This window comes from Pseudorasbora parva, chromosome 23, assembly GCF_024679245.1.
Source record: "Pseudorasbora parva isolate DD20220531a chromosome 23, ASM2467924v1, whole genome shotgun sequence".
Taxonomy (NCBI): domain Eukaryota; kingdom Metazoa; phylum Chordata; class Actinopteri; order Cypriniformes; family Gobionidae; genus Pseudorasbora; species Pseudorasbora parva.
This window is the reverse complement of record NC_090194.1, coordinates 22,734,068-22,746,782: the sequence shown is the minus strand read 5'-3', so window position 1 is coordinate 22,746,782 and position 12,715 is coordinate 22,734,068. Positions and strand designations below refer to the sequence as shown.

Here is a 12,715-nt window from a genome sequence, read left to right as displayed (position 1 = left end):
TACACAAGGTGTTTGGTGTCACTTGTGTGACCCTAAATGAGAAGCACTAGAGGGTCAGAGGGTTGCTGTACCTTTCTTCCCAACAGAAGGTAAATGTTTTTTTAGATACTGGTTTAAGAAAGTTACAAATTGTATATGCAATCAAATATATGCAATTGTTCATGCAATTAAATTAGAGGCATTCATCAATTGTGTCAGTTTTTCACATTATGATGTTTACCCTATCACCAGGTAGCTGATATTACCCAGTCTCACACAATACTTAACAAAATGAAAGCTTACATCTGCCCACACTTTCCACGCATCTTGTGCTTTCTGTACAGTTTCCTCATATTCTGCTACGGTTGCCTGTTTAAAGACAAAATTCACCCAGGAAGGAATCATGCCTCTTAATATATGCTTATTAATTGCATTGTTTAATAAAAAAAAATGTTAAAAAACAAACAAAAAAAAACAGTTTCTGTTACCTGACGCACTCTGGCAATGGGCTCATTGTTCGCTGGACAGTATGAAGTGACCACCTGTATGAAACATAATTTATTAAACAGCATCCTGTACAAAGTACACAAAAATAACTTACTGTAAAATGCAACAACTGACAAAGGATAACTATTTTAATGTTTCATTAACCTCCCACAGTAGTCTTGATTTTTTTTAAAGTTAACCTTAACTTTACATTGCTTTCTAAACACACAGCTCACTTCAGAGATGTGAGTTCAACGTCAAGGATATCCGTCTGGCACATTACCCTTGCTCTCTGCTGCGCTACAGCCCTCCCTCCACAGCTCCTCCCCATCACAAAGAAGCTGGCTGTGAACGCGCAGACTAGTAAGCAAAAGCAGGGCCACCGATGACGGCAGATAAACAGTTATGGCACATTCACTGGTACGGACAAATCATCACCAATATGATTTACATTGACTATGGCCTGCCCATACTTTGAATAAAAACATGGTCCTCAAAACATTAAGTATTTTGGAATACATGTGACATTGCACTCTCTATAAGTAATAAATAGTTAGTAATAAGATAATATAACGGTAACTAACAATCAATATGTAATATGTATCAATATGTAATGCTAAATAAGGTTTGCTAGAACATTATTTCAGCAACATGAACAGCCAGTGAATTAGTAGGTTTTAATAGTTGCTTTGCACAGTGTGTGACATTTTATCTGTATGTTATGCGGCTAGAGTTTTAAAACTGAAAAAATTCACATGCTTGCTACACATTGAATTTGACCAATCAATCTTCAAAGCTTTAGCCTGTAGCTTTAAACAGCAGGCTACTCATACATTGGTTTGTTTAATTGTATAAAGGCTTGAGATTTCGAAAGCAGAACTGCAGCTTTTGCCCCTAAATGACACAACATTACACACAATTTTATAAAGTTGTCCCCTATGGGACTCGAAGCCATAACCTTACGATCCAGTATCTTATGCTCATCTCATTGCGCCACAGGGAAGACATGTTCACTGACATGTCATTGGTCCATAGTTCAAATTAGAAATGAACTCTTTGGTCAATTGGTTTAAATAATTCTCAGAAGTATTTAATGTCTGGAACTGAAGCAAATTTTGCAAATAACCATTTAGAATGCTACGCTAACTAGAATAAATACACAAACACAGCTAAGACTAATTTCTCACACTGTAAAAAAAAAAAAAGTTATTGAAGAATTGTGGAAACTGACAATTAAATATTGACTCAACAAATTGCTTTCAAATAATTATCCCCAAACAAAAAGATGCATTGGGGTAATTTTAGCTTATGGTGTAAAGGTAAAATAAAAAAATAGATTCACTGAACATATTAAATTGTGTTCAGCCAATTAATCAAGTAAAAGTGAAAAATCTGTGTTTGCCGAACAAGCCTTGCGGAGAAAAACGACACGCGCATGTACCTGAGAGACACCTTTGGATCCAACGTGGATTCAAATGTATGTGCGTGGGAGAGTGAGGAGACTGAGGAGTCGATGCTGAAGTACAACGACAGAAGTTCAGACATCATTTCCAAACTGATTGTTCTTCATTTAAGTTATGGTCAGTACTGAAATATGTTTTTATTAAGTCTTGTTTGCGTTAAACTGAGTGCAGGTCTCAATGTTTCAGCATAAAACCATAAAACATGGGCATTAATGTTACACTACTGTGGCCAGTAGACTAGCAGATTAAACAAATTAACGACTCTCCGAATGTTTTACTTGAGGAGGACATAGTATATTGTAATGTCTGAAAAATGACAGACAAGGGAAACTCTATTTCCGAACTTTTAATCAGAACGAAGAAAGTCTATGAGATGAACACTGTCCCGGCCCTCCGAACTTACTTTGTTAACCCTATCACTGCCGGTGCAAAACAAACAGCAATTTCACAAAGAAGAGTGTGCGCTACAATATTTTCCATAACCTACATAACATTGTATTTATCAGAATAACATTGTATTCACGCCTTTAGCCTTTCATAAACTAATTTAGCCCGATAATATCTCATTTACTATTTATTGAACTAAATAACTTTATCAGACTATATTGTGAGTGTGCAGAGGTGGTAAAAGTACTCAAAAGTTCGAGTGAAAGTATATATACCTAAATAAAAAAAATACTCCAGTAAAAGTAGAAAGTCCTCCATTCAAACATCACTTGAGTAAAAGTACAAAAGTATCAGATTTAAAACTTACTCAAGTACCGAAAGTAAAAAGTAAATATTCAAATTAACTGTAAATATCAATAATTAAGCAGATAAAATCTTTTGGGACTGATATGCAATGCTTTAATTGAACAAATGATAAGATTAGATACTGCAATTAAGAATGTTAGATTTGCAATTAATAGGAGACAATGAAGCACCTTAACGCAGTATAGGGGTTAAACTTAAAATAGACAAGTTCCATAACATTAGCTCCATAAAACAGACGAGGAGCAAGATACTATTAACTAATTCAAAATTAATTCAAAAGCCATAACCACAATGACATATTACGTAACAATTAGTTAATAGTCATGTGCCACAACAAGTCAAGTCATACTATAATTTTGCCAATTGTTATGATTAATGATTAATTAAACAGACAACAGAGTCGGAATGCATGGCTTTAAATGCATGAATTTACATTATTAGTTAATGTAATATGTTATTAGGGAATTAATGATGTCATATTTAATTAATAGCAATTCATATATTACTTAATCTATTAATCATAGAGAATGTTCATTAGTTGCTGATTCAGTAATCATTAATAAATGGTAGGCATGTGCCGATATCAATTTTTCATGTTGCGATTAATTGATGAAGTTATCACGATATACGATATCACGATATTGAAATAAGTTGCAAAAAAAAGTGTTGCCATAGCATAACAGCTTTAAGAACTATTTTTGTATGAACAAAAATAACTGAATGTTTAAATACAATAATGCACCAAAAAATATACAGCAAAAATATATACAACTCTGGAAAAAGAATTAAGAGACCCCTCATTGAGAAATCAATGTTAATTGTGGTCTCTTGATATTTTTCAGAGCTGTAAAAGTACAATTTTCAAGATTAAATTGCAAAAGAATTAGGCTATAAAGAACAACAGGTAGGCTTACAAATTACAATAAGGTCTCATTATTTATGTATTAACTAAGATTGAGCAAGCTACATTTGCTGCAGAAAGTATAATGGTTTTGGTAATGTTAGTTAAAAAATACTGATCATTGTTAGTTTTATCTTAGGTCCATTAAAAAAGTTGTTTTGATTTTGACATAGAATGATTAATTCTTTATAAGTATTTTGTTATTGTCAGTTTGGTAATAATGAATTAACATGTTAACTAATGAAGTCGTATGTCTCAAAGTTTTACTGAACAATAACAAATAATCAGAACAGTTCTAATTATTAGGGCATGTTGTAGGCCTAGTCCATATTAAAACATGAAAATGTTTAAGTTTGAAAATAAATAGCCTATTAAGTCTTTAAGTATTAAGTATTTGAAGCTGTGATGAACAACATTGAGATTACAAAAACGAATGGCTGTTTTAAAAACTACACACGTTTTTTGTTTGTTTGCGGGGTTACCGGGGTAACCGCAGCATTCTGCAGTTCATCAGCGCCCTCTGCTGTCACTGAGCGGCACTTCAGCAGCGCGTCTGCTTCACCGGTTCAGTCATGTGCAAACGCACGTTGGGCTTGTTTATATCTGAGCGCGTCCCTTTGACGCAGAATACAGCAGTGTTGATACAGCATTTATACGGTTGATGGGCAAAGTATTCTTGAGTGCATTATAAAAAAATTATAAATTGTTAATAAATTATTATTTACGATATTTTAAAGTGCCCACGATAACAATATCGTGCATATTCATTATCGTGATAAATCGCATTATCGAAAATCGGCACATGTCTAATAAATGGTTTAGTTCTTCATTAGTAATACATTAACTCATGCTTATCTGTGCATTATTAGGCATGACTTATAATAGTGCACCTGTATTGTAAAATGTTACTGATGTTTTCATAGTAAATTGTGTGCCGCAAAATAAAAAAGTTGGGGAAACACTGAGCTAACGTTAGTGTGGCAAACCTGACTTGTCAGCTTTTCCAAGTCCAGGGTATATGCAGGAATCCTGAAGTTAATTTCAAGACCTTTTTAAGACTTTTTTAAGACCTTCTCAAAATATTTTAAGACCTCATCGCACTTCAAGTTCTAATCGGCAACAAACCTTTAATAAACAGTTGTAGTCGAATGTAGACTTAAAATCTCTATCGTAGGCCAATTTTGTATCGTTTATATTGCATCTCTGTTTCGCAACGTATGGAGGGCGACAAATTACCTAAATGCGCATTTCGCAAAATACATGACGTCACCCGTAGACGGAGTGAACCAGGGATGGAGATGAACTTTTTTCAAAGTCTACCACTCAATGTTTTTACCCGCCACTTTTTTGTTTTTAACTGACAATGTGTAACTGCATGTGAAAATTAATACTGCAAGCTCTACAATACTTAAGCAGTTTATTTAATCTCAAGTCTCAATGAAATACTGCCATTTTCACGATGATTTGTGGTCTTTTATGGCTTCCAGTTTTATGGTTTTTAGTCCCAACAATGAAACTATTCGTTCGTATCTTTGAAGCGTGTTGACAACATACTGAGCAGAACATTGTCAGTAGGGATGCACCGAAAACAAAATTCTTGGCCGAAACCAAAAAAGAAGAAACCAAAGCCGAAAACCAAAATGTTTCAATTCAAACTAAAATGTTTAACTCGACCTCACTCATGTGTAGGCTACATTAAATAATAATGTTCATGCCTACTGGCCTGCAGAAAGGATTGAATAAAGTAAAACAAATGTAAAATAACTGCATATTTAACTGTTTAAATGAAAGATTAATCCTTATTAAACTTACAAAAGCTATTCAATCAAGAGCATTGTTTAATGTCAAACTAAATATAAGGACATCACTCAGGCAGCAGTAAAGGCTACTGCGCCTTTAAGACCTGAGGCAGGGATATGCTCGTCTTTCTCGACTGTGCATACTACACAGTTCACTTAAGGCATATTCAGACTATGTCTGCTTGTATACTCATCAAGATGGACATGTTGACATACTTCTTGTGTGAGTTTGTCCGTTTAAGCGCAAGACTTGAAAGATAACTTAATAATTGCGCGCTGTGAGACGAGCGCGCGCTCTCGGATGATGCACAGCGTCAGATCTTCTCTCAGCGCGCGCGAGTCTCACAGCGCGTCTTCACGCGAGTGATGACAGAGAAAACGGCTGGTCATTTGCGCACATACGGCAGCACTCGCATGCATTGAACAAAGTTTACAAAGAGGAGAAACAGCTCGGTAGGTGAAGCGAGTTTACCCGCCACAACTCAAAATCAGCCGCATTTGGCTGGTGGCGGTGTTAATTTCCATCCCTGCCGCGCGCGCTCCGAGCCGATCTCAGACTGAGCGCCCCGTTGTTTTTAATACTTATGGGGATCAAAATAAATATATCCATAAATACTTTTTGGAGTCAAACTCTTTTGACAAAGCTTGAACAAAATACTTTCAAAATTTAAGACTTTATAAAGCCGTGATAAGACTTTTTAATACTTTATAAGGGTCTTAATTTTCCCAAAATTGATTTATCACCTTTTAAGACTTTTCAAGACCCCGCGGATACCCTGAAGTCTATACCCGACTGGATCATCCATGACCGACCAGACCGGTTTGGAAATCCAGTGTAATGAATACTTATTACTTGGAGCGGGCATGGGGAAATGTATTGGAGTAAAAAGTAAACTTTGCCTTTAATATTGTAGTGGGGTAAGAGTAAAAATAGATGCAAATAAAATATACTCAAGTAAAGTACAGATCCCCGAAAAAAATACTTAAGTAAAGTATCAAAGTATTTTTACTTGATTACTTACCACCCCTGTGAGTGTGTTAAATGTATGAGACACTAGGTATGCGAGAACCTTGTTGGTTCTAATATTTCGAGCAAGCATACTTGAGCTTCCTTGATCAAATCCTTCCTTGTAAGCTGACCAGTAGGGTTGTGACAATACAGGGTTAGTTCACCCCAAAATTAAAATTATGTCATTAATTACACACCCCCATGCCGATCCAGATTCGAGTCTCTTTCGGATTGTACCACAGACAAATATAATATATTCTTGAAGTGGTGAGCAGCAACAGTTCCACTTCAAGATCCCTCTCCGATGTGACGTCATGATTGACAGTTGAGATCAACGTCTTCTCTGAGTGAAGTTGTCACTGAGGCACTAACAGACTATTTGGGATTTTTGGGAGCAGATTGGAACTTTAGCTTTAATTTCTACATTTCCATAACTGTTTATTTCACACCAACATAATTAATTGTTCTGCATCTGTGAGAGTGCGGGCGGGCTTTTGATATTGCGACTGTACTTTCTGCTCTACTTCCTGCTCTCTATTGCGCAGACTCAGTCCCAAGACGTCAGCGCCGTGCAGGCCGCCTGAAAGCTTCAAATCGTCCAAGCGGAAACGGATGATGTCGCGTCGTCCATATTTTTTACGGTCTATGGTGCATTCATTGTCCTCTTTGGCATGCTCAAATATTTGTAAATGTTTTACAAAAATTCAAGTAAATTTACACTGAATATTTAAAGTAGCCCTCTCCTGTTACTTGCATTTTATGTTGTGTTGACATTTTTGCACTTTAGCAAATATTAACATAATATTTTAAATTATTCAAATGTTTAATATTGTTAGTGCAGTTTCATAAATGTAGTATCTAAATACCAAAAGTGTCAGTGAAATTTCTCTGAACACTGATAATACATGTTTTTAAAATATTTGTGGTTTTGTTAATGTAAGTTCTAAGGTCTAATGAGTTTTGTGTATCTTAGAATCCTGAATATCATGATTTGTATCTTTTTAAGATTTTTATCTACTAAGCTATTTTCACAATACTGTTTTAATAAAATGTGGCAGTATGACTTGAGTGTTTAATATATTATATATATATATATATATAATTAATTTTTCTTTTGGGGGAATGGTGAATAAACAATACAGAGAAGTTGCTTTACTAATATAAATTTACCAAAATACATTTTTAGTTTAGGTAAAACTAAAAAGGAATGCTACTACAATTTAAAATGTACAATTGGGCCAATAACATGGGTTGGTAAACTCATTTATTTTCAATTGTTTTAATTAATTTTTTCTCATTGGGCCGATGTTAGCAGACTATTGCTACAATTGATAAAATTACATTTACAGAATTTCACTTGGGCCAATTGAAAATTTTAGATGCGACCAGTCACTAGAAGATTTTGAGTTGGGAAGATTATAATTTTTTTACAGTGCAGGAACGGTAGCGAATATCAAAAATCTGTTCAGTCATTTCTGTGCGGCTCACTCCAAAGTTCATGTGAGCCAATTTTGTAGTTGTAAATGAGTAGCGGAAAAAACTTTTTCACTCGTTTCAATTAGGCATGTGCCGATATCAATTTTTCATGTTGCGATTAATTACGAAGCTTTTATCACGGTATACGATATCACAATATTGAAATAAGTTGCAAAAAAAGTGTTGCCCTAGCATAACAGCTTTAAGAACTATTTTTGTAATAACAAAAATAACTGAATGTTTAAATACAATAATACAAAGCACCAAAAATATATACAGCTCTGGAAAAAAATAAGAAATCAATGTTAAGTGTTCTCTTTATTTTTCCCATAGCTGTAAAAGTACATTTTTTCAAACAGATTAACCCCTTCAGCTCTGCACCCCCTCTTGGACCCACCGGTGGGTCCAAAATTGCATCATCATAATCTTTTTAAAAAATCTATAACTCGCGCACCACAAAACTAGACATATATGGTATCATTTGAAAGATTAGAACCTCAGCTTTCTTAATAACCCAATAACTTCTCCATTTAGATTACATAGAAGAAAATAATACGGTCTGAATTCGACCCGCCCGCAACGACCACCCCTTGAGAAAATCATGCAAATAATATAAAATTTCATATTTTTAATCACACAAACACACCTAAAATACACAAGTCATATATCAAATGAAAGCTATCGGCCTCAGGAATATCGCTGAGCAGTTAATTTCACCGATCCAATAATTTACAGTAAATTTATTATCAAAAGAATCACAAAGATGGAAATGTCTCCTTTGAACAAGCAAACACATGAGTCATATTCCTGTTCGGATCACAAACTCGTTGTAAAGCTACTAGCCTCAATTCTATATCAGCTTGTTCCTTAGGTTGTTTGCTTCAAAATGAGACTATTTTTACATGTCTGTGAGCAAGTATGGCCAAATGACACTGTAAAATGTCACCGACCGATGTCCAGATCAAAACATGCGATGCAGACAAATCCTCTTATTATTGCTAGTTTTAATTGTCGGTGTTAGCCACGATTTTTGATGATGTCATCACATATTGCATCATGCTACAGAAAAGCTGAGAATCTCAGCTCTTTATAGACATGTGGATCATGATTCTAGACCAGGGATATTCAAATCTTACCCTGGAGGGCCAATGCACTGCAGATTTTAGCTCCAACCCTGATCAAACACACTCACCTGTGATTTTCTAATGATCCTGGAGACATTGATTAGCATGTTCAGGTGTGCTTGATTAAGGTTGGAGCTAAACTCTGCACTGCATTGGCCCTCCAGGGTAAGATTTGAATAGCCCTGTTCTAGACCAATCAGAGCCCAAGATCTCCCTTTACAAAGTTGAAGAGGCGGAGCCTTCTTTTCGATTTCCTAGTGGCCAGTTGATGTCAATGGAGATGGGTAGGAGTTGTTAGACACTTTGGTCAGATAAATCTCAATAACTTTTATTTCCAAGGAGATAAAGAAAATTCTTTTTTCCCCTGTTTAGTGGCAAATTATAGAATCAACTGAAACTTCCAAAAAGCTTGGATCCCAAAATGATAAAAAAAAATAAAGACTTTTAAATAACAAATTATTAAAAATAAATCAAAATATTTATTTTGTATCTATGTTTATCATAAGATTGTCAATAAATACAATATAATATAGGCAATACAATAAGGTCTCATTATTTAATGCATTAACGAAGACTGAGCAATAGCTCAAAGTATAATGTTTTTGGTCATGTTGGTTAAGAAATACTGATCATTGTTAGTTTTATTTTAGGTCCATTAAAAAAGTTATTTTGATTTTGATTTTAATGTTATTAAACAGTAACTAAGAAATTAACATTACTTAGAATAATTAATTCTTTATTAAGTATTTTTCATTGTCAGTTTGGTAATAATGAAGTAACATGTTAACTAATGAAATTGTATGTCTTTTGGACAAATAATCCAAAAAATTCGAATCATTAGGGCATGTAGTCCAGATTAAAAAATAATGTTTAAGTTTGAAAATAAATAGCCTATTAAGTCTTTAAGTATTAAGTATTTGGTGCTGAGCCTGTGATGAACAACACTGAGATTACAAAAACGAATGGCTGTTTTAGAAACTTAACTAGCGCGGTTGCTTTTGTTTGCGGGGTTTTCCGGGGTAACCGCAGCATTCTGACGTTCCATCAGCGCCCTCTGCTGTCACTGAGCGGCACTTCATGTCATGTGCAAATGCACGCTGGGCTTGTTTATATCTGAGGGCGTCCCTTTCACGATGCCATTTTATGATCATGCACGCCTGTAGTTTAATATGGTTCAGTTTAGGACATTACCTGCAAGCTATGCACTTGGTAGAAATGGAGCTATATAAAGGTAGCTTAGAAATCTAGATGTACCCTAGCGGCGGCAAATTTAATCTGCCCACAAGTGTCGTCTAGCAACTCTCAATACCCTTCTGAGCTGTAATCGCATAACTCTTGCCGGGCCTATCACATCATGTATTTTTCGGCCGAGGTTGCATTTGCATGCTTCTAGTAAATAGGGCTGGGCGATATGACGAAATATATCGTCTGGACGATAGAAAATGTCTATCGTTTTATATAAGGCTCTATCGCTTACGCCACGATAAGGCGTTTATGGCAGAATTTTACGTCAAGATGCACCTCACGCCACGGCATGCCCATGCACACTGCAATACATAAACACACAAGGAGGAAGACGGTAGTAGACGCGGTTCAGACCAGGGTAATTATCAGAGTAATGATGCCAGAGTGGTGGCAAAAGTGCTCGAAACACACTTCAGACACAGACGCTGCAGCGGGCTTTTACGCGTGGCACACCATAGCCATATATTGAAATATTTTAATGGCAGGTGTAGGGATGGCGAAAACTAAACATTTTCTTGACCGACCACCGAGCCTCATTAGCCGGTTGAAACCGGTTAACCGATTAGTTTAAAATAAGCTGCGCTATTTGAAATAACAGCCGCGGGCCGCGCTCCCTCTGTCTCTCGCTCTCTCACACACACACACGCGCTGCCGCCTCCCTTCCACTCACGTCACTTTTTTTAAATCCCCCACAGAGCGAAACACGAGTCCCGCAAACGCGCCGCAGAGGAGCTTGTTTGTAATCAGAGGACAATGGCTCCTTAGTTTCGAAATGGTTTGGTTAAGGTGATCGCGTTGTAAATAAAGGCGTTTGTCTAGCGTTAGAAGCTCATTTGAAACATTGCCGCGGCTCATTCAAGAAAATGACAGCTCCGAAGAGACGCCGCTTTAGCTCGAGGTAGTGCTGACAATAATAAAGAAAGATGATCAACACCTTATGTGTTACCACTGAAATGAAGATGTAATATATTTCCAAATGTAAGCCCATCTTATGCGGAATGACGCTTCATACTGTCGTCTGCCCTGACTCTAAGCTCGAGTGTTTACTTTTGGCAAACCTTGTGAGCGCGCAAACCCAAACGCTGTGACCTCGCGCCAAATGTTCTTATTGGTTTATTAAGTACAAACAGGCGAGTTATGAAGAATTGAGTGCGAGGGATATGTTCAATCACACAAAAGATTTTGGAATGAGACTGCTAACTGTAGCGTTTAGCCCACTGTATAATAGCCTAATTTAGAGATCACTTTTTTATTTATTTTAACCGACAACTTTGATCGGTTCACGTTGATACGGTCAGCCATCGGTCAAACGGTCATCGGTTAACATCCCTAGGCAGGTGATAACTTTACCAACAGTCTTGCTTGAAAAAAAGGTTCTAAATAAAATAAAAATGTAGTCCATACTACCTTTATTTGTTTTGTATATCATTTCAAACTGCATTTCCACATTGCAATTTTGTATAGACTATTCATAAACTGAATTAACAGAAAAATTGCTATATCGTTATGTATATCGTTATCGGGATATCAAATGAGCTATATCGGGATATGAAATTTTGGCCATATCGCCCAGCCCTACTAGTAAACACAGAAACTGGCGAACGGCGGTCTTTCGAATCAGCTTTGACCGTGACTCTGGAAGACTTGGAGTTAAGATTTTCTCTGAGAAAAGAACAAAGAACGGCACTAAAGTCATTCTTAAAAAGGGAAGATGTGTTCGGAGTTCAGCCGACCGGATACGGCGAAAGTTTAATCTATCAACAAGCTCTGCTTCACCTTCGTTGCTCTGGTTGGTTTTAGCGCTATCCTATCGCGTGCAGAGGGAGTTTGAAAGACAACCATTTATCCCGCCCCTCGGATTGAGCCCTGTCAATGGTGAGTTTCCAGGCCAAACATCTTGATGTAGGTCAGGCTTCTCAGGCTAAATTTAAAGGGATAGTTCATTCAAAAAAGGTTCATGTTGTTCCAAACCTGTTAGGGGTGTAACGATACGCGTATTCTTATTGAACCGTTCGGTACGAGGCTTTCGGTTCGGGTACGCGGTACGCATTATGTACCGAACGGTTCTTGGTCTAATTAATAAGATTTGGAAAATAAAAAAGTATGTAAAATATAATATGCGTTCAACAAGGAAGCCAATAACCAAAACGACGTAACAGGCAATGCCCCTGACTAAGAGAAAAAAACAAGTATTTTTTCTGTACCCATGTTAACGGTTGTGGACTGAAAACGCAACATATGTGAAAGGACAACAGGGCGTGCGGCTCCTGCACCGCATACGCACTGCAAACGGAGTTAAGAACGTGCTTAAAGTAATTGAGCCCCGTTACAATGTTCCTTCATGAGCCCATTTCAGCCAGTAATTCCTGCTTTGTACTAAAAAACAAAAGCCCAAATAGAGAACCAATTGGCCAAAGCAACAGCGGTTGCTCTGAAACAGACGGCTGGACGTCAAGGGCTACACAAAGCTACCTGAATGT

The 12,715-nt window shown here is 36.6% G+C and overlaps 1 protein-coding gene across 1 annotated transcript in view; it reads right to left on the bottom strand.

The window, feature by feature from the left end:
- aldh7a1 (aldehyde dehydrogenase 7 family, member A1) overlaps nt 1–12,715 on the bottom strand; it is a 100,885-nt gene that overhangs the window by 81,738 nt on the left and 6,432 nt on the right. Inside the window, exons 2-3 of the mRNA XM_067432737.1 lie at nt 468–521; nt 283–348 (exon numbers count right to left, since the gene is read on the bottom strand). Coding sequence (XP_067288838.1) covers nt 283–348; nt 468–521 — 120 coding nt within the window. The remainder of the gene's footprint in view (nt 1–282; nt 349–467; nt 522–12,715) is intronic.